General features: G+C 37.6%; 1 protein-coding gene across 2 annotated transcripts in view; it reads right to left on the bottom strand.

Annotated features, from left to right (window-relative positions):
- Positions 1–16,368, bottom strand: part of LOC311076084 (protein FAM222A) — a 16,593-nt gene extending 225 nt beyond the window's left edge. Inside the window, exons 1-3 of one of the 2 annotated variants that reach the window (XM_084103970.1) lie at positions 15,924–16,368; positions 9,653–9,785; positions 1–1,300 (exon numbers count right to left, since the gene is read on the bottom strand). The exon at positions 1–1,300 is cut by the window's left edge and continues 225 nt beyond it. In XM_084103970.1, the coding sequence (XP_083960096.1) occupies positions 594–1,300; positions 9,653–9,755 (810 nt within the window). In that variant the 5' untranslated portion in view covers positions 9,756–9,785; positions 15,924–16,368 and the 3' untranslated portion in view covers positions 1–593. Of the gene's footprint in view, positions 1,301–9,652; positions 9,786–9,971; positions 10,100–15,923 lie in introns of those variants that run through there. The other variant, XM_084103971.1, reaches the window with a different exon arrangement.
- Between the last annotated feature and the right edge of the window lie 6,577 nt (positions 16,369–22,945).

Below are 22,945 nucleotides of genomic sequence, written 5' to 3'. Positions count from 1 at the left end.
GATACCATAGACTGTGAAGAAATATGTTTGTAGTGTGTGTGACGTCACCCGTAGTGTTTCTGAAGAGCGTTTTTGAAGCCCAAAGTGGGCGGAGCCGGCCGTCGCCATCTTGGCCGCGCGTCACTCCCGGATAAACGAAAATGTGCAGCGAGGCGGATTAGCTGAGGTGACATGATGCTAACACACAGCAGACAAACGGCTAGTAGTGACATCAGCTGCGATCCACCTGTCACTCAAGTGGCCACGCCCTTAATTATGCAGAACTTAATATTAACCATTATATATGGATAATATAATTTAAATGGATGAGTTATAAAAAACATTCGCCCCCCCTCACAGTCGTCATGAAGAGCAAAATTAGCTATATAGACCAAAACCACTTTTTGCACCAGACTGTAAACATGTTTTTTTCTGCTGTAAAGTTGGGCATTTTAACATGCGGGTCTATGGGATTGAGTCTGTTCTGCAGCCGGCCTCTAGTGGCCAGTGGATGAACTGCAGTTTAAGTCTCTTCAGTGTTGGACTCAAGAGAGACTGAAAGGTTTATGATTGATGAGACCCTTTAAACCTCTGATCTACAGTCTGAGCCGGTTCTATCTGAACACGTTCTGGTGTCCGGCGTCGTATCCCAGCATGCTCTCCTTGATGCAGGGCGGATGGATCTCGCTAATCAGGCTCTCCAGAGACCGAAGGCTAGTGCTGAGGAGCGAGGCCCGGCTCCGGCTCGGATCCGCGGGACACGGCTGAGGCCCGGGATCGATGAGCGACGGTCCGGTTGAGTAGCAGTCGCCGTTCCAAGCCGGAGCGAAGAACCGTCCGAACGAGAGCGACGGAGACGCTCGCTGAGATCTATAGCAGAGATCGGAAGAGCGACTCCCGTGTAGAATTCCTCGGTTCTCCCAATAATCCGATCCCAATCCGGTAATGTCTGCGCTTTGAGTTGGCAACACGGCTCCGGAATAAGCGAAGCTGGATTCGGCGAAGGAAGGGCTGGGATGAACGTACGGATTCTGTCGGTGTCTGTTACGAGGAGCCACCGCCATTTTGGCTCGTTTGATATCAAACACGCCTTTGGTCTTGACGATCGCTAACAAACCCTGGTAGCCGCGGGCGTACGGATGCGGGCCGGAGCCGAGCCGCGTGTCCAGGCCGTTGACGGTCCTGCTGATGTGCTTGTGTGTCGGGACCCTGATGTTGGAGGGGAAGATCTTGATTGACAGCGGGGTGTCGAGTGTCTTCTGTGCGTAGGCGTTCAGCTCGGCCACGGACGGGCGAAGGGAGTGTGTGGAGTTCGGCTCGCCTGCGGGGAGAGAGAGAGAGAGAGACAGAGAGAGAGAGAGAGAGAGAGAGACAGAGAGAGAGAGAGACAGAGAGAGAGAGAGACAGAGAGAGAGAGAGAGAGAGAGAGACAGACAGAGAGAGAGAGAGAGAGACAGAGAGACAGAGAGACAGAGAGAGACAGAGAGAGAGAGACAGAGAGAGAGAGAGAGAGAGAGAGACAGACAGAGAGAGAGAGAGAGAGACAGAGAGACAGAGAGACAGAGAGAGACAGAGAGAGAGAGACAGAGAGAGAGAGAGAAAGAGAGAGAGAGATGTGGACGGTGAACAGCATGAATAATTCAACATCTCATTAGAGCTGCCAAATAAAAATTCTTAAAAACACTCAAGATTAGTTCATAAAATTAACCGGTCAACTTAATTTATCAAACACAGAACTGTATTTGTACTATATATACACACCTAGATTACGAACGGAAACACACACACTCACATATACTGTATATGTTTGTTTTTGTAAAAAGTACTTGCACTATCAGACTACATATGTAACTTGTACTTATCATAGCAATTACAGTATATTATGCATAATTACATGCAACTAACCCTCAACCAAACCCAAATCCTAGCCTAGCCCTGTAGTAAGTGACGCCCCCTGCAGGAGAAGCACAGGTGACGGAGAGTGCAAGTCTGCAGACGCTATTGAAAATGTCGGGAAAAGCTTCTTCCTGCTGACGAAAACCCTCTCAGTTGGTGGCAAAATTGTGCAACGAACACTTGAGCTGAGTGTGTGTGTGTGTGTGTGTTTCATCAGCTGGAAACACTGTCAACAGAAAGCGCTCAGATCAAGCTGAGCATCTGGTGTTTTTGATGAACTATATGTAGATGTAGTGAGTAGAAGTGAGTGTTTCTAAAGGCCAGTTTGCTGTTGTGTGTTCATGTAGTTCATTACGCTGAGTGTGGAATTCTGTTTTCTCAGGTTACTGATGCACTTACTCAGTTATGCACTATTATAACCTAATTTTCCTTGCATGCACATTAAGGAAATTTTATTTAATTTAAGAACAATTGTTTAAAAAGTTAATGCACTTTAAAAAGTGAATGTCATTTCAATAAAAGATGCAATAATTTGGTTTATATTTGCATATTGCGCTCGCTTGCGCCCTCTTGTGGGCAGAGGAGACAATACAGTAATTTTGTCCTCTATTGCCTTTAGAATTCAAATTTCGCTAATATTTGAGAAAGAAATTCGAATTTAGCTTTTCAGCAGTTTTGCCAGCTCTACACGGCATTATTCCCAGCGTTTCACAAAGCAAACATCCTTCCGACCGGTAACTCGCACTTATGCAAAACTCTCAATGATGTTTCCAATTTGAGATTGCGCTGTCCAACAGAGCGCTGGAGGGGCTTCGCAATATAAATATAGAAGAGTGATGAGTGCAGGAATGATCACAAGAAAAATCGCCCAATAAAAAGGCAGATATTGTGAGGTTCTCCTTCACGCCCAGACATCTGCATCTCTCTAAAAACTCATTTTGTAGAGGGAGACACCTCGGGCAATGTTTGATCAGTGCATTATGAAATTAATTTGGTCTTTCTTCAGGACAAAATTGGATTACCCTGGGAAATCAAGAGAAAAAAAGGGATGAGGAGGGGGATGGGAAAGGAGCTAATTCTGTTTCAGCGGCTTGAGTGGAATTCATTTCATGGCGTTTGGCTTTGCAATCCACTCTTGGAAACGAACGGGACGCCACATCAGTTGCAAACATTAACATCACAAAACGCTGCTGTACAAGCGGCAAAGTGGAAGCACAGGTTTATACAGTGAGTTGTGCATGTTTACTTAACCCTTGTGCATCAATTAAAAAAAGTTACACAGGTCCATAGTGGACAAAAAAATTGTTTAGTTTAACATTAGGTTTTATATATATATATACAGTACCAGTCAAAAGTTTGGAAACATTACTATTTTTAATGTTTTTGAAAGAAGTCTCTTATGCTCATCAAGCCTGCAGTTAAAAAAACACACAAAAAAAACAGTAATATTATGAAATATTATTACAATTTAAAATAATGGTTCTCTTTTTTAATATACTTTAAAATGTAATTTATTTTTGTGATGCAAAGCTGAATTTTCATCAGCAAGTACTCCAGTCTTTGGTGTCTTATGATCCTTCAGAAATCATTCTAATATGCTGGTTTATGATCAATGTTGGAAACAGTTGTGCTGCTTAATATTTTTTTTATAACCTGAGATACTTTTTTCAGGATTATTTGATGAATAAAAAGTTAAAAAGAACTGTATTTATTTAGAATAGAAATCTTTTGTAACAATATACACTACCGTTCAAAAGTTTGGGAACAATAACAATTTTTTAAAAAAGAAATTAGTACTTTAATTCAACAAGGATGCGTTCAATTGATAAAAGGTGATGGTAACGATTTATATTGTTAGAAATGTTTTTATTTTGAATAAATGCTGTTTTTATGAATAAATGCTGTTAACGTTTTACTCATCAATGAATCCTGAAAAAAGTATTCCAAAAAAATATATTAAACAGCACAACTGTTTCCATAATTGATAATAACTGAGTATCAAATCATCATATTAGAATGATTTCTGAAGGATCATAAGACACCAAAGACTGGAGTACTTGCTGATGAAAATTCAGCTTTGCATCACAAAAATAAATTACATTTTAAAATATATTAAAAAAGAGAACCATTATTTTAAATTGTAATAATATTTCACAATATTACTGGTTTTTTTTTTTTTTTTTTTTTTTTTTAACTGCAGGCTTGATGAGCATAAGAGACTTCTTTCAAAAACATTAAAAATAGTAATGTTTCCAAACTTTTGACTGGTACTGTATATATATAAAATATATTTTATAAAACATGTTGAACTCTAAAACTGCTAGAAAATCAAAGCCAAACATCTGAACAAGTCGTGTTCCAAATGTGAGGTTGATATCTCCAGAAATGAGCTTTCAGTGAGAGTGTGTTTGGGCGCAGTAACAGATGTTCCCCATTAGATGCAGCAAAACTCACTGGGACACAGTGTTGGATCTGTGATTTGCAGTTGAGTTCTTCTCTCTCAAATATTACAAGCACACACACATTTTTTATTATGCACATTTAAACCACACTCTGACATCCATACCAACACACACACACAATTATAGCTGCATATTTGATCCAGTTGCCTCTATAATATGTAGAAGCAGAAAACAGGAATAATTTGCTTTATAGGCCAAACCTGAGAAAATTGGACCATCTGGTAAACATTTTTACAAATTTAAATTTTGAAGCCTTGCCAACAGAATGAAAGACTGTGAACAAAGATTGCATAATTTTAAAGTTAAATGGCTCTAGGATTAAAAATAGCCGTTTTAATGGGTTTCAATGGGGACATTTTTGTTCAAAAGGTCCTGAGTTTAACTATTTTGTGTTTCTAGTGCAAAATAGATTTATTAAAGGAAATTCGGGTGAAATAGTGAAATTCCAATAAAAATACACACCTGTGCCAAAATGTATGTAAATATCATTAACACAGGCTAAATGATTTAAAAAAGAAAACACTGAAAAAGACAAATGTCCATAAGGTCGTGCATCTGAGGATCTATAATGAGGACAACAGCGAGGTCTTTATGTTATCACCACAATAAATTCAGGCCAATATCATAATGGTGGACGATTCTGAGATGTCTACAAATGCTGTGGCTTTCAAATGAAAGCGGGACCTGTGAAGGAAAGCGCTGCCGACAAACCGAGATTGGATTTAAACGCATTATTCAAGCAATTTCACGGCTGTTTAGCTTCCCACAACACGTGGAAGGTGCTCCACTTACGAGCAGTAAATCTACTGGCAGAAAATATGGCTGGAATGACACCTTTATGGAAAGAAAAGTGCTGAAATTAAGGCAGGTCAATCAAAATCACTCAGTGGCGGACAATTGAAGGATCTCAAAACACAAACACAATCCATTCAGAGCCATTTTGAGCGTCTCCTCCGTCACGTTGTTCCCGTCTGGGATTTGATTCGGGACTTCATTTCATTCCAGGCCCACAATGAGCCTCCAACTGTGAAAATGATTCAATCTACAAGATCCATCTCATAAAGGAAATAAATTGAGTGCTTGAAATGAAGGGAAGAAGCGAGGTGGAGAGACCCAACGGGGTCGAGCAACACAGAGGAGCCACAAACACTGGGAGGAAAATCAATCAAAACGGAGATGGTGGAATACAATAGGGTTTGAAATTTAAGGTAAAAGTGACGTGAGTTCAAAGTGCTTGAGTTTGAGTGTTTGTTGCTCTCAGAGCGAACGTCCATTCATTAAAGTCCCCCTGTAGTCAATCATTTTATCCCTTAAAGTTCATCTTTGATCACCAAAATGACATATTTAGGCATTTTTTCCTTAAAAAAACCATTTCTTCATGCCTTAAAATATCTTGCATGTAAATCGACACCCTTGACTAATTTAGTATACGTGGTTCTATGAATATGCAAATGAGCCCCGCCTCCACTCACTCACTCAGCTCAGAGATCCACTGGTTGACGATCACACGTTGATCTGATTGGTTACAAGGTAGTTTGTGACGTCAGAAACACCAGCGATTTCAAAGCGTGTTTTTGAGACTGTCTTTGGTTCACTGCAGTTTTAAGGAGAAAATACTCAGCAATGGAGTCGACTTATGAATTTACACATGGTTTGTCTTAAAGCAGATTAAAAACACCACATAGACACATAAACAACATTAAAAGCTGGATTCTCACCACAGGGGGACTTAACCATTACTATTGACCAGTCAGTCAAACCAATCATTGATTACAGACCCATGAAATAACTTTCTCTGTAGACGTAGTGACTATAAACAGGACATCTTTACCACATTTACCCCAGGATAGCACCTTAAAGGTACACACAACTCCTCTACAGTACTAATATGCACGGTTTACAGATGGATAAGGAACAAAGTTGTCCATTTAAAAGAACTCAACGTAATACATCTATGAGGAACATGTAGACCAATGAGAGGACAGTTTAACTAACATGTGACCAGCCTTGAGCAAGTGAACCAAAGCAAGAAGAAAATGCAACATTGTAGCAATTTCAGTTGCTGTTTCAGAACAAAGCAAAAAAAAGTGCCCTAAAACTCATTGTCTCAGTGTTAGTTGGTTATGAAGAGGTAATTAGCATCCTGACCTTCAGTAATTATCCACCAAGCGCTCAATAACCCTTCAGATATAAATACACAGCAATCACGAAGCACACGCACATCTGATGTTCCTCAGCTGAAGAAGCGTTCAGTGGTTCAACAAGCCCTCGATCGTGAGGACGAGGGTGAAGAAATCTCAATTAACACGCAGATAATTAACTCCACACACACTCTGACACACACTGAGCTTAAAGTATGACAGAAACAAGAACAAACCGCGGATATTCATGCAGGAAAAAGGAGGTTTTGACAGACGGACTCGTTCATTACTGAGAGGAAAGACTAACAGATGGAGATCTTTCTCACACAAACACACACACACACACACACACACACACACACACACACAACGCTCGCGGCTCCGTGATATTCAACACACAAACTCAGAAAACACACTCTAAAACACTTCAACTAGAGTCTCCATCCAAAACCATAGTGTGTGTGAGTGTGTGTACAACTGTACATGTGTGTGAGAGTGAGTGTAAGTCAGTGAGTGTAAGTGTGTGTGAGAGTGTGTGAGTGTGTGTACCTACTTAACTATGGTTTGAGGACAAATTTGTACCCAGAAGTGACCAAAACCTGACAAAATCTCCAAAAACCTCCTTTAGGGATGTCCTCGTTTGTAAATCTGTATAAAAATAAAGTAATAAAAGGTTTTTTCTAAATGTAAAAATGCAGAAAGTTGTGTGTGAAGAGTAGGGGACATAATATACAGTTTGTACAGTATAAAAACCATTACAACTATGGAATGTCCCCATTTAGATATCTACGTAAACATGAGTGTGTGTGTGTGTGTGTGTGTGTGTGTGTATGTGTGTGTGTGTGTGTGTCTCAACAGTATGGCTTTCTTGGACTATATTTCATGCATTTCAGTTAGTTTTCAAGTCCAAGTGTTCACAGCATGGGTTTAAAGTGAGGAAATAATGACAGATATATCCATCATTAGCTCAAGTATTCCATTAAAGCTACACAACAGCAGAGACAAACCTAATTATCTTAGTCTAGACTCTTCAGACATCTCTCGCATTATTAATATTAACACACATTAATACAAAGCCACATGAATCTCAGAGGAATCAATGCATATGTGATTTCTCGTCCACTCATCTGGTCTGTCTCTTTCACTCGTTCTTCCAGTCACGTGTGACTCTCAGGAACATAAATATGCATAAATAAATGCACACAAAAATGCATACAAAAATGAATAAATAAATACATGCACGCAAAAATGCATGCAAAAATTAATAAATAAATGCATGCAAAAATGCATACAAAAATGAATAAATAAATACATGCACGCAAAAATGCATAAATACATGAACGCAAAAATGCATAAATAAATTCACACAAAAATGCATGCAAAAATTAATAAATAAATGCACACAAAAATGCATACAAAAATGAATAAATAAATACATGAACGCAAAAATGCATAAATAAATGCACACAAAAATGCATGCAAAAATGAATAAATACATGAACGCAAAAATGCATAAATAAATGCACACAAAAATGCATGCAAAAATTAATAAATAAATGCATGCAAAAATGCATAAATGAATAAATGCATAAATAAAGAGTTATTTAGCTAGTAATCTACAGCATGTAATTTAACATTAAGACTTAATATTCCTTTCATATTTCAGCCATCTGAGGCTCAGAACCAAAGTCATTTTGGATAAAAACGTCAAATAAATAAACAAATAAGCACAATTTTTAAATTGCTTTTGATACAAGCATCTAAAAAATAAAGCAAAAAAATTGTGAAACTGCATACAATTTATATTATAAGCTCAAAGCAGATTTTATTATTATGATTTTATCTTTCTTACACTCCTGTATGAAGTAACATCTAAAAATCAATCCCATTTTGAAGCAAAAGTGCTGATACAACAGTGCTCTCCGGCTGTTGATGTAAAATACTGGATAATAATATTTGCATTAATATCTACAAGCCTTTGAGTTTGGATCTGCCCTTGGACGAGGCGACATGAACCTGCGTCACGGATTCAATTAAAGAGGCGATGGGGGCGTTTGATGAGGACGATCTGATAGGAATCGTCAAGGTGAAGGACTGAACGTGTCAGCCGCTGGTTAATTACCCCCGTTAGACATAAAAATATCAGAATTTAGATTTTTTTATGGTCAATTTAAACTTTTTACTGTCATCATTTTGACTTTTTGCTGTCATAATTTCGAACTTTTTAATGTCGTAATTTCGACTTTTTAATGTCAAAAGCAACTTTCACAATTACAACTTTTTATAGTCGTAATTTCATTATTCAATTTTTTCTGCTAATTTATTGTTGCAATTTTAATTGTGTTGTCTTCACTTCTACTTTTTAATGTCATAATATCGACTGTCATTTCGACTTTTTACTGTCGGAATTTCAACTTTTTAATGTTGTAATTTCGACTGTTGTAATTTCTACTTTTTATTGCTATGACTTCTATGACTTTTTACTGTCATAATTTCGACGTTTTAATGTCATAATGTAGACTTTTTAATGTTGTAATTTTGACTGTTGTAATTTCTACTTTTTATTGCTATGACTTCTATGACTTTTTGCTGTCATAATTTCGAATTTTTACTATAGTAATTTAGGCATTTACATGTCTAAATTTAGATTTTTTTAATGTAATTTCGACTTTCATAATTGTAACTTTTTATCGCCGTAATTTAGACGTTTTAATTTCATCATTTAGACTTTTAATTTTGTAATTTGAACGTCTAATGTTTTAAATGTTTACTGTTGTATTTTAGATGTTTTAATGTCCTAATTTAGACTTTTAATTAATGTTGTAATTTGAACGTCTAATGTTTTAGACGTTTACTGTTGTATTTTAGGTGTTTTATTGTCCAAATTTAGATTTTTTTAATTTTGTAATTTCGACTGTTGTAATTTCTACTTTTTATTGCTATGATTTCTATGGCTTTTTACTGTTGTAATTTCTACTTTTTTTGCTATGATTTCTATGACTTTTTACTGTTGTAATTTCAACTTCATATTTAATGTCGTAATTATTGTTTTAATTGCAACTTTTTATTGTTTCAATTTCAACTTTTTAATGTCAAGTTTGTGTTTTAATTTGTGATTTACAAAAGCATGATTTTTTTCTTCTGTGACAGAGACGGTGTTTCTGGCAGACTTACTCTTGTGATTGAGCGTGTCCAGGATCTGCGTCGCACACGTCAGGGGTCGGTGTTGGTGTTGGTGTCGGGCCGGTTGGTTCGGTCTCTGAAGACACGCCAGCATGGTGCCGTTTCAGCTCTACAGGTCAGAGATCTGCATTAAGAGACAAACCAGTTCAAAATGAGTCGATCAGACGTTTCTAAACCAGCAAACAGAAGCTGCTACACGAGATTCAGACTCATAGTGCATGGTCTGTTTCTGGAAACCTCTGATTTATCTGCTTATTGCTCTCATTTCCAGAGGGCAACAGTTCAGAAGCATCTGTATGGACACGATTACCAACAACAGCAGAGATGAAAGAAACCGCCTGGAGAAACATCAGCAGACCTTCATCTTCGCCTCACAGGAATCCTTTCTTCAAAACCAGTGACCCGACAGCTAAAACCTGCGCGTTCACAACAAGGCCTCCATTATGACACATTTGTCAAGAAGAGAAGATTCAGGTTTGTGTGGAGAGAGAGAGAGAGAGAGAGAGAGAGAGAATAAATCAGGTCCTCCTGGTAAAAGCCGTTGTAGTTTTATCAACAAGCGTAAAAGCAGCTTCAGCTCAGGGCAACAAATGCATTAAAGACACAAGAACTCTCTATTCTATATATATATATATATATATATATATATATATATATATTTTCAAAGGAGAAAGTGAACAAGAGAGACGATTTATAAGGGATGGTAACGACTTCAGCCTGGAGTAAACATTCAGCGTTCGTTCATCTGCAAAAAACACTTCAGTTTCCATAAAAATCTGAAGCAGCACAACTGTTTTCAACACTGATAATAATCATAAATGTTTCTTGAGCATCAAATCCTCATATTAGAGTGATTTCTGAAGGATCATGTGACACTGAAGACTGGAGTAATGATGCTGAAAATTCAGTTTGACCACAGGAATAAATTACACTTTACTATATATATACTATATACTATAGCGGGTTATGGCGGGGACTTTGAGGCAATCATAATGTGAAACACCTGCAGAGAATTCTTCTGTTATTTTGGGTTGCTGCTTTATTTGTTTATTATTCGTTTGCTTCATGTACTAGTTTAGTTTGGGAATGTATTTTGGAGTGTGTATTTTGTGTTTGTATTAATTATGTAACTTAGTCTTTATTTACGTTGGTGTTCCGAGCAGAATGTTTTCCGTAGTTGTTTTTTTCTTATTTAGTTATGAGTTGTAAATGTTATTTTTGTTAATAAATACTTTTTGATTCGCTTTTGTTCTCGTTGCCTCCCTCATTTGTCGCGGCTCAGAGCCGGCCGTGACGACATAGAAAACAGCTGTTTTACATTGGAATAATATTTTGTGATATTAATTGTATTTTTGAGAGCCACTGTACAGTACCAGTCAAAAGTCTTCTGCTCACCAAGGCTGCATTTATTTGATAAAAAAATAATAATAATAAAAAAACAGTAATATTGTGAAATATTATTACAATGTAAAACTATTTTCTATGTGAATATATTGTAAAATGTAATTTATTCCTGTGGTCAAAGCTGAATTTTCAGCATCATTACTCCAGTCTTCAGTGTCACATGATCCTTCAGAAATCACTCTAATATGATGATTTGATGCTCAATAAACATTTATGATTATTTTAAATTGTCAAAATATTTAAAAAATATTATTTTTTATTTTATTTATTTATTTTAAACATTACAGATCATAAAGATCCAAAACGTTTGACTGGTAGTGTATATTCACATAGAAAACAGATATTTTACATTATAAATATTTTTGAGTGCTACTGTATACACACACACAGAAGACAGAACGTCATGAGGGAGAGTAAATAATGAAGCATCTCTACAGAAAAACGAAGGATCTTGTCTTTGAGCTGTCGGAGGGACGTCAAACTTTGAATGGCAAGGGCGGTAAATCCTTGGCACTTTGCTGTGACATCGGCACCAGCGATAAGCATATTATCAGGCACAATGAGATAACGCTCCCGCACACCAACCCATGCCGATCAAGTATTCCTAATAATCCCTGTATTCTGCTATTTTCCCACTTTAACTCGTCTCAGGCCCGAGGGCAGAAACACAAGGCGTCTTAATTATCAGAACAGAGCCAAAAAGCGCTGGGTGTTTGAGGAGATAAAGTCACATGACAAACAGGACCCTTTACATCTCATCTGATCCGTGTTTGAATCCCTCGGGATGAGATCGTGGATCCGGTTCGCTGAGCTGATTCTGGAAGCTCCATTTTTGCCACAAAAGAATAAAATCATGCTTTGTTAAATCTTAATTATTACATAAAAAGTCAAAATTTTCAGTCATAATTTTTACTTGTTAATGTCATAATTTTTATTTAGTATGTCAATGTTTAATGTCATAATTTTGAATGTTGTAATTTCGACTTTATATTATTGTAATATCTACTTTTTACTGTCGTAATTTTGACTTTTTGCCGTAATTTCGATTTATTTTTTTCAATTGCAAATTTCGTAATTTCGACATGTCAATTTCGACTATCATTTTGACTTTTTAATGTTGTAATTTCGACTTTTTAGTCATAATTTCGACTGTCATTTTTACTTTTTAATGTCGTAATTTTGTCTTTTTACTTTTCTTTTTGAAATTTCAACTTTTTATTTAATGTCGTAATTTAGACTTTTTGCTTTTTCCTTTATCTTTGTACATGTAAGAGCTCATTGTAATATAAAAACCCTGTAAGTTTCAGAACTCGTTTCAGAACTTCCTCGTTAGTCCAAAAGCAGCTTTTATTGAAACCAAACATGCTGAGACTCTCAAAACAGGCAAATATCGTGCTATTAATCGTCCTGAACGACACTTCGCTCTACCGTTAGTCATCAGTAATGGTTTAATGAGAGAATAACACTGGTATTCTCATGACCGGAGTGTCGAATCAGCTTTATTGACTTCTTGTTCTCAGGTTGAAAGTTTGGAAAGTGACTTTGGTTTGGAGGATTTGTACAGACCAGCTCCTGTAGGATGAGTGACAGACCGTCTCTCTGTGGAAATGGGATCCTATTAGAATAATGAGAAGATAACGGAGAGAGAGAGAGAGAGAGAGAGAGAGAGTTTGACACAGCGGATTCATCCGTAAAACTCCTCATGCATTTTTAATGGAATCTATAACTCCAGGATTAGCCGATAAGAGACGGTCCTGTTTAAATTTTCTAACGCTTAGCATAATTGGTATCAGAGCGCAGCGGAGAAGACAAAGATGTTTCTTTAGAGCCGAGCTGCTAAATAACCTCTGAAACCGTTCAAGCACGTCTCACCGAAGCCGGGAAACATGCGCTCATTTACATCCCAACATTTACAGGGGATTCGCGGCCCGCTTTACATGGAACATGGCAGATCTGATGGATTATACAGCGACTGCGGCTTCATCACGTTTATCTATACAGCCTCATAATTATTGCACTGCAAAAATGCTTTTCTTACTTAGTATTTTTGTCTTGTTTCCACTTTCCAGTCCAAATATCTAAAAATTCTTAAATAAAGATGTCTTTGCTAAAGTAGTAAAATGCCATACGATTTTATGTCTTCTTTTCTGGGGAAATAAATCAAAATTAAGTGAGTTGTTGCTTAATAAAAGCAAAATTATCTGCAAATGGGGTGCGAATAATAATCTTAATTGAAACAGAAAAAATATTATTTTTCTCACCCTATTGGCAGATAATTTTGTTTGTTTTAAAACTTACTTAATTTGATTTATGTTCCAAGAAAATAAGACACAATAGCTTATGGGATTATACTACATTAGTAAAGACATCTTTATTTAAGAATTTTTTTTAGATATTTGGACTGGACAAAAATACTAAGTAAGAAAAGCAGTTTTTGCAGTGTATGCGATATGAGTTATACCGCTGATTTATGCATGATATAAATATGATGTTGTTCACAAGCGCTAAAAATTGTGTGCAACAAAATGTGCAACTACTTCCACAAACATACACATTAATAAACACATTTATTTGCAAACACTTTACAATAAGGTCCCATTAGCCAGTGCATTAACTAGTCATTTGTTATTATTCTTTGTTAATGTTTGATAAAACTGTGAAATGTCATCGTTCTTTTTCACTTTTCAATTTGAAAAAACATTAAAGTCACAAGTCTTGAAACACAAAGTTGCATGTATAAACTGTAAGTCGCACATCTGATCTAATGAAGTGTTTCTGTCTGACCCGCCGCTCCTTTTTATCGTCGTAATTTCGAATTTTTGCTGTCATAATTTCGACTTTTTAATGTCAATTGCAACTTTCGTGATTTCGACTTTTTAAATGTAAATTTCAACTTTTTAGTCGTATTTTCATTATTGACTTTTTATTGTTGCAATTTTTACTTGGTTGTCATAATTTCTACTTTTTAATGTCATAATTTCGACTTTGTCATTTAGATTTTTTAATGTTGTTATTTCAACTTTTACTGGCGTAATTTCAACTTTTTTACTATAGTAATTTAGACGTTTTAATGTTGTAATTTAACAATCTAATGTTGTAAACTTTTATTGTCGTATTTTAAACGTTTTAATGCCATAATTTTAACTCTTTTTTTATAATGTTGTAATTTTGACTGTCGTAACTTTGTTATAATTTTGACTTTTTACTGGCCTAATTTACTTTTTACTGTCATAATTGTGACTTTTTAATATCATAATTTCGACTTAATGTCATAATTGTGATTTACTTCTGTGGCAGAGACAGTCTTTCAGCCAGAAGGTCTTGAAAAACAAAGTTGCATGTATAAACTGTGAGTCTCTGATCTAATGAAGTGTTTCCGTCTCCTCAATCCTCAGGCTCGCGGGACGACTCATTAACGCTGCTAAGGGTCACCGAATCCTTCAAGTCATTAAAAGCGTTAATAAAGCAGGAAGCTCATGAAAAGACAGAACAAACTCTTCCTGCAGGGTTTCCACACGAGAGCTTCATAATGACTCCAGAGTGATCCGCAGAAAACAGACTCCGCGAGCGCAAATCCGAGACGCCCTCCGCCATCGACACGCGAGAGAACCCGCGTGTTCATTTGACGAATCTTAAACAGAACCTTTCGTGCTTTTTTCCATCTTTCTTTAGTGTGTAATGTTGCTCTATGAACATAAAAAAGTTGAGTTATTCTCTATATCAGTGTCAGTGTTTCTGAACTCCTGAAACGCCTCCATTGTATCTTGAGTTTCTTCCGGGAACGAACACGTCACAGTATTCCTCATTATAATAATTCATACGCAGAATAAAGGGGCGGGGCCTGGTTGAGTTAGTTAGTAGTGTGTTAAACTGGCGGTTATGGAAAGGTGCGGGACATTTCCCAAACACACTCGAAGCGCTCGACCAATCACAACACACTGCTCCAGCCGACCAATCAGAGCACAGTGTGCTTTTCAGAAGGAGGGGCTTCATAGAGACAGGAAGTAAACAGAGCGTTACTGACAGACTGGGAAGAGAGGAGCCGCAACAATGGAGAATATGAGGGAAATAATCAACATTCAAGCAGGAAAACCTGCTCTAGTAGAGCCTGAAAACATCAAGAGTCCTCTTTAAAGAACTTAATACTTCACCTAGTATCTTTATCTTATAAAAATAAAACGACCAATTAGGCAGATTTCACAGGACGGCAGCCAGCCCATAATTACACGCCACTTCCTCGGCGGATAAAGGGTGATTATTACTGTGGATGAGGAGAGAAAATTGCTTAGCAACCTGAAGAGAGAGTGAGTGAGTGAGTGAGTGAGTGAGTGAGTGAGTGTGTGTGTTTGTGTGAGAGAGAGAGTGTGTGAGAGAGAGAGAGTGAGTGAGTGAGTGAGTGTGTTTGTGTGAGAGAGAGAGTGTGTGAGAGAGAGAGAGTGAGTGAGTGAGTGTGTGTGAGAGTGAGTGAGTGAGTGAGTGTGTGTGTGAGAGAGTGAGTGAGTGTGTGTGTGTGAGAGTGTAAGTGTGTGAGAGAGAGTGTGTGTGTGTGTGTGTGTGTGTGTGTGTGAGTGAGTGAGAGAGAGAGTGAGTGAGTGTGTGAGAGAGTGAGTGTGTGTGTGTGTGTGTGTGTGTGAGTGAGTGAGAGAGTAAGTGTCTGTGTGTGAGACAGTGTGTGTGAGAGAGAGTGTGTGTGAGTGAGAGTGTGTGTGTGTGTGTGTGTAAGAGAGAGAGAGAGTGTGTGACAAAGTGAGAGAGAGAGTGTGTGTGTGTGTGGGGGGCGGAAATGACCACACGTCAGTCACATGACATCAACACAGTGTCCATCACACCCAGCCTGACAGAGTGGAATCATATTTACCATAAACAGCTTTAAAGCCATCTGATCCCAGCAGAATCCATGCGGTATTCCAGCATGTGTGTGTGTGTGTGTGTGTGTGTGTGTGTGTGTGTGATCATGAATCCATCAGTGCGATCTGACCCTCCATCAGCGGTTTAAATCCCCGCGAGTCCCTCCAGTAGTTCAGTGTGATCCGGCTGAAGATCATGTTATGATGAAGATGAAGGCGATAAACGCACCGGCTTCACGGTTCATCAGCGACACTATCCGATAAACACAAATCATCGGTGGAAAATCAACTCCAACTGATCTTTGATGGCGATCATTAATCAGTGATTGTATTATAAAAAGCCCAAACGGAAAAAGTTTTCTTGTTTATAAAGTGAGTTTGAGTGTAATAGCGGATGAGCGCGAGCCGAAACTCTCCTCAGCTCCTGCATCTTCTGATCTCACACACACGCGACGCGACGCTGGACCACTCCGCTAACGGAACCTCAGCCAATCAACGTACAGACGCTGGGTGTTCGGACCAATCAGTGGTGACAGGGGGCGGGGCGGAGAATGACGCGAAAAATCTTAAAGGCGCAGTGGCGTCATGTGCGTTTCTTATCGCTTCTATTTTGAGTGTGTGTGTGTGTGTGTGTGTGTGTGTGTGTGTGTGTGTGTGTGTGTGTGTGTGTGAGTTTGTTTTCATGACAACTGAGGACATTTTTATGATAACACACCTGCAAATGAGGACACTCGGGAAAATAGGTGATATATGAGGACATTTTGGGTGTCCGTGTGTGTGTGTGTGTGTGTCAAAATGGGGCAAATTTTCACAATTATCTCAAGACAAGATTATTTCAACTGGTTTCAATTTCAAACAGTTTTGATGTTTTTATAGTTAATGTTTTTCATAAATAATTCTGTATTTCATGAATTATCACACGTTGGCTGAAAGTCTTGCATGCTCATCAACAGTTTTGTCTTTCATAATTGTTTCAGTTTGGCTGAAAAGCCTGTTCATTTTGTGACAACTTACCCCACAGTGACAACATCTGTTCTGTTTTCTCTTGGCCAACGTCAGTAAAATTGTTCAATATATTTTTTCGCAGTGAAGACATGAAGGTTTATGAGTATAAATTGATATTCATGTTTTTGAGAAAAGGAGAGTCAGACTAAACTGAATTCACAGAGAAATTATTACATCTAAGCTTTAATTAAACGTCACGGTAATATATTCCGCACAGGCTGAATCATAATGTGGATTTACAGTGAGCACAGAGTCTCTTATTAATGTTATTTGAAATTCATATCCAGGACTAATTATGAAGAGTGAAATAGTCTTTATATTCAGTACGTTCCATCCATCTGAAAGTAACAGGATGTGAATGAAATTAATTCTATTTTCCACGGCCCTTTTCCTTCGTTTGATGTCTGATTGGAAAATAATGACTATCTCCATGAAGAATGGCTTTGATATTGCAGTTAATAAAAACCAGCAAGAGAAGAAAAGTGTATTTAATGCTGCGTTTCAGGCAACCTGTAACCCGTGTTTTTCCAACCTTATACCCGTGAAAGTGCACTGGAACGGCAGTCAAACCCGTGACTTCCCACCCGTGAACTCGTACTAGATCGATGTACTCCCAGTTACGAGTTGGAAAAACACGGGTTACAGGTTGCCTGGAACGTGGCATAAAACTCAAAAGCCATCCAAGTCATTCATATGCATATATTTCTGAGTGTTTATAATTTAAAAGAAATTTGCATTTTTAAACAGACTCATTAATGTGATGCCATTGTCTGTCTATCACTAGCAAAGCTTGACAACTATCCCACAACAACATGCTGGAACATGCTAGCAACATGCTTATTCAAGTTAGCAATGTGCTAATAATTGGTAACAACATGCTAATTCATTCTAGCAACATGCTAAAATAAAAAAAAACATGCTAGCAATGTACCAATTCAAGCAAACAACATGTTATCTAATGCTAGCAACATGTCAAATCATGTTAGAAACTTGCTAAAAACTAGTGTTGCTTTCGTCAACGAAAATTATGACGAAATATTGTCGTCAATGAACCTTTATCACCTGACGAAAACAAGAGAGACGCAACGTAAATGCTGGTCATGTGATGATGACTAAAATAAATGTATAATGCAATATTGTTGACGAATAAAAACAAGACTAAATGTGGTTTACAAAATAAAAACTATGCTAAAATGTCTCTTCATTTTCGTTGACCAAAACGAGACGAAATAACGTCACGACGAATGAGAGAGTTGTGCGTGAACCCATAGCTTTGTCGGCTTTAAATTCTGGTTTGCGATCAGGTCACCCGATTATTAGCGAATTTAACAATATTAGTCCATTAGTTATTCCATTAAAATGTCTCATTGATATATTTGACCCATTCATAATCATTACTTTTGCTGGTTCTTTGTGACAGCTGTTATGTGCGTTATTGGCAGCGTCTCCGGTTACATGAACGCGTCACCGCATCAGCACCAGAACATGGAGATTTTATTTTAGAGAATAATCGCACAACCTATTCGATATTCTATAATTAAATAAACTAATCGAGTATTCAAAAATCGTGACTCATCCCTGCATGGAATCTCGTTTCTTTTCCCAAATCTTCACTCACGTCTCACCCATTTTCTAAAGGGATTAAACGTTTCTTAATTGGTTCGCTTTTAATTAGGCCTATTATATTCGTATTCTTTACTGTGGTGAAGTAGAAAAACGCTGTAGGACAGATATCCTACATTTGTACTTGCATGTCAAATTCTTTTTAACACAGTTTGTGCTTGTTATTAGACATGGTAAGACGCGTCAAGTTTAGTTGTAAAGCGCGTTTCATATGCGCGGGTGATTTTTAGTTTCACTTTCTCTGGCAGCGCAATCTCAAACACAGCCTAAATATCTCGCCTTGTGGAGGATAAAATTCGCTCTTCAGACCAATTTACATCAAGTAGAAAACAAAGTGATATCAGAAAAGAGATCGATGGTCTCTTTCCTGCTCGTGTCCCACATCCCTCTCAAAGCGCAGAGTGGTAGGCAATATCACGCGTCTTTGTGTGGAAATATAAAACGAGTTTTTATTATTTATTTTTTTAAATAACCCCCCAACCACCGCCGGTACTTGGTCCATTACAACCGCGGTGGTAAACAAAAACTGCCAATCACAGCCTAAATATACTAAATATAATAATATAACCTTGTTTGAAATACTATATTGACTGGGTTAAATGGAATTGCATTACTAAAAAGAGACTAAAATACAATTTTCATTTGTAGCCGGTGAGGTGGCAATTAGTGGAGGGCGTGGCCAATTATGTAGAGGGTATTTAAGCAGGCACCTCTAGGGAGGCCTAGAGAGGAAGTCCAATCTGTTGTGTGGAATTGTGCTGTTTGGTAGCCTTTCCTTTGGTGTTGGTGCACAGACGTGGTCTGGTTGAGAAGGTAGGCCGTTGGTTACGCCTGGTTCTATCTTGGAAGTTAGTCCAGGATTAGTGGCTGTGTTGCAGGTAATTTGAGGTTTTTTTATACAGTGTTTGAATGTGTCTTGATTTTATTTTCTACTGAGATTAAATAAATATGTTTTGTGGTTATCTTTTTGTGTATTGCTGATTTGTATTGCTAATCATGTTTTTGTTTTTTTGTATTAGGTTTAGTTGATCGCTGTTCCTCTTGAGCTTGTTTTGGTTTTGATTTCCCCATCTAGCCAGTACCGATATGTGCGCGCTGTATGCCTCCAGCGCAATGTGTATGGATGTTGTGACTCGTACTGGCTAGTGGGGTGTTTTCCTTTTTATTTTTTTTCTTGTTTGTATGTCACTTCCCAGCCTCGTGTTGCCAGCCAACTCTTGTACTCTCTGTACTATACTGATGCTTTAAAACACATTAACTATTTATTTGCATGAGATTTAAGTTTGTAGTGGAATTTCTTTCTTTGTGTTGGTTTGAGAATGGTTTCCTTTCATTTAATATGATTTTTGTTTGTGTCATTTACTTTGTTTATTTTGAGTTGTTTTGTGTGACAAAATTGGGACTGTATTGGGGTTCATAGGAGCAGGGGCGTAAATTTCATCTAAATGTTGGGGGGGGACAATTAACATAACTTTCCTCAAGAGCAATTTTTGAAGGGGACACCAATAATACAGGCAAAATTGTACTTTCTATGGATATGTGTAGTACACAGAGGAAAGCCTTACTACTATTATTAGTGTAGCTAGCATGGAGACCATGCCATTATCCTTCTTTTCAAAGTTTCTCTCTGGTTCATTGAAAAAGCTGACTAAATTGACCAAAATATTCTTCATTGCTGTGCGAAATTGACAAAAAATGATCTCTATATTTTTAGGGATTTTATTGAAAACGATATTTTGCTGAGTGTGTTATTGTGCTGGTAACTTGGCATGTTTAGGACTGCCGTGGACAGCCGACTCCTAAAGTTTTTGATATTCTTCATATTCTGTGTGGGGGTCAGTTCACAGCAGTGACATTTTTCCAATAAGTTTCAATAGATGTTTACCTTCATTGGCATTTTTATCTTTATAAATGTATTTTTAAACCTAATTATATGCATGCATCATCTTTTGTGTCAATTTCATACATTTAATTAAATTAAATTAAATTATAATAATAAGACACAATAGGGCTGTTACCAATCAAATTAAATAAGTATCAACAAAATATTTGCAATGGAGAGGAAACACAGAAGCTGCATTTGAAATGGCATTTAGATGCTTTTATTTACACAGACATAATGTTTTGTTTAAAACATAAAACGTTGAATATTGATATATAAAATTATTTAAAACATGAAAAGATCATGTAAATGTGGAATTAAAACCGCCAGTAGGTGGCAGCAATTCATTGGTAATGAGTGAGTCATTGAGATTCAACTGATTCGTTCAAAAAGCTGATTCATAATTCAGTAAGGAAATACCTCGTGTGTTTCTCAGAGACGCAAATACAGTGCTATGGCTTAGTTTTCAAATATTTTCGTTGGCGAAATAGAGTTAAAACAGGCAATATGGTGTCTAAAAGTAAACTTTTCATTTATCAATTTATTAAATCACATTTATTATCATGTTAATATCTGGAGAAAACTGCACTTTGTGTGATATTATATTAGACTAACTATATTAAATGTTATAAACTGACTAAATCACACAGTGAAAGCGTGAAAATGTAAATGCGCACCCGCACTTGTCTAATCTACAAGACGTTAGGCCTACACGCATGTGTACACTTTATTGGTGTGTGTGAGGGAACGGTTTTAAACAATCGCGGTAAACGCACAGACTGTATAAAACAAGGTCACCAACATAGCGAGTCGGACTACATCGGTGACAAAAGTACATTGCTTATCATTAAAAAAAAATTTAAGTGAATAAAATAGCCTTGACTTACTGGAGTTTCACAACTGAAAAACCTTGTTCTCTCCCACTATTTGTGTTTCTGTTTGTGATGAGGTAAAAGGGGAGCAGGCAGTGGACCAAAGCACTGTGGGGGAAGGGAGGGGGACTCAAAATGTTAAAACGTTTTGTTTGTTTTTTTTGCCCCGTTAGCATTTTTATTGTTTTACTACTTAAACAGTTATTTTAAGTATATATAATTATATTATTTACAATACACATATTTTAATTATATTTTTAGGAGGGGACAACCCTCAGATAGGGGGGGTCCGGACCCCCCCGACCCCCCCGCGATTTCCGCCTATGCATAGGAGGTTGGCTGGTCATTAATATCCTTCGAGGGGGAATGAGTTTGTTTCTACAATGTATTTTCTTTTCTTTGATTTGACATATGTATTGTCCTATTGGTTTATTTGTCAATAAATCTGCTTATTTTTGTGAGTACATTGTAGTTATTATTTTTGTTTTCCCCCCCGTCTTAAAGGAACGAGCCCCCTTGGTAACATTTTGGCGTAGACGGCAGGGTAACCATTTTCTTTTATGTGGTATTAAAGGCTGGGAAGTGGATAGTTGTTTTTTTGTTGTTTTTTTGGCAGGGAGGAACAGCGATCAGCTTGTGGGACGACTGCTTATTCTGACATCGGATTGGTCTGCTGCAGCTATGGCAGAGGAGCTGCAGCAACTACGAGAGCAGTTAGAGCAACTGCGAATTGAAAATGAAAGACTAAGACAGCCTCATCAAGCTGGAGGGGCAGCAAGTGTGGTATCGAGTTCAGCCCTAGAAGGTAATGGACAGCGGCGGGAACCGGCTATATATGTGCCTAGAGAAAGAAAATGTTCGAAATTCTCTGGTAAATTGTCTCCTGGTTCTCTTTCTCTGGAGGATTGGATTGAAGAGGTGGAAAGTTGTATTAGAGGGAGACATATGTCTGAATTAGACAAAGCCATGTTTGTTTATGATCATTTAGAGGGGGAGGCTCGGACTGAAATTAAGTTTAGGCCCGAGGAAGTTAAAGAGAGTTCCACTGAGATATTTGCAGTGTTGCGTGAACTGTATTGTTCTTCTTCTCCCTATGTTATCCTGCAACAGCAGTTTTTTATTTGGAGAGCAGAAGGAGGGGGAATCTTTACAAGAGTTTTCTCATGCATTGATGGCTCTTATGGATAGGGTACGAAAAGCTAACCCTAATGCTGTGTCTGATTATCAGGTGGTTCTGCGAGATCAATTTTGTGAAAATGTGCAGGACCATACCCTTCGTAGAGAACTAAAGGGGTTGGTGAGGCAGAATTTTTCTTTGACTCTCCTTGACTTGCGCAAGGAGGCAATGCGTTGGGTGGAGGAGGGACAGCCTCAAAGAAATAGGTCAAGTAGAGTAGTTCCTCATTTATTTGAAACTCAAGCGGTTGCTACATGTGAAGAGAATCGAGTTGTTGGTTCTGAATTTGCAGAATTGAAAGATATGGTCCTACGACAACAGGCACAATTGGATTTGATTCTTAAAACTTTGAGTACTCCAGAAGGGACTGCACGTAATGTTAACAGAACTTTTAGGACTAGTAGATTTCGTAGAACACCTGATGGCCAACCCATATGTATCAAATGTGATCAAGCTGGTCATATAGCAAGATAT

This window comes from Abramis brama, assembly GCF_963993115.1.
Source record: "Abramis brama genome assembly, chromosome: 25".
NCBI lineage: Eukaryota > Metazoa > Chordata > Actinopteri > Cypriniformes > Leuciscidae > Abramis > Abramis brama.
The sequence above is the reverse complement of the archived record's forward strand: the minus strand, read 5'-3'. Positions and strand labels throughout refer to the sequence as shown.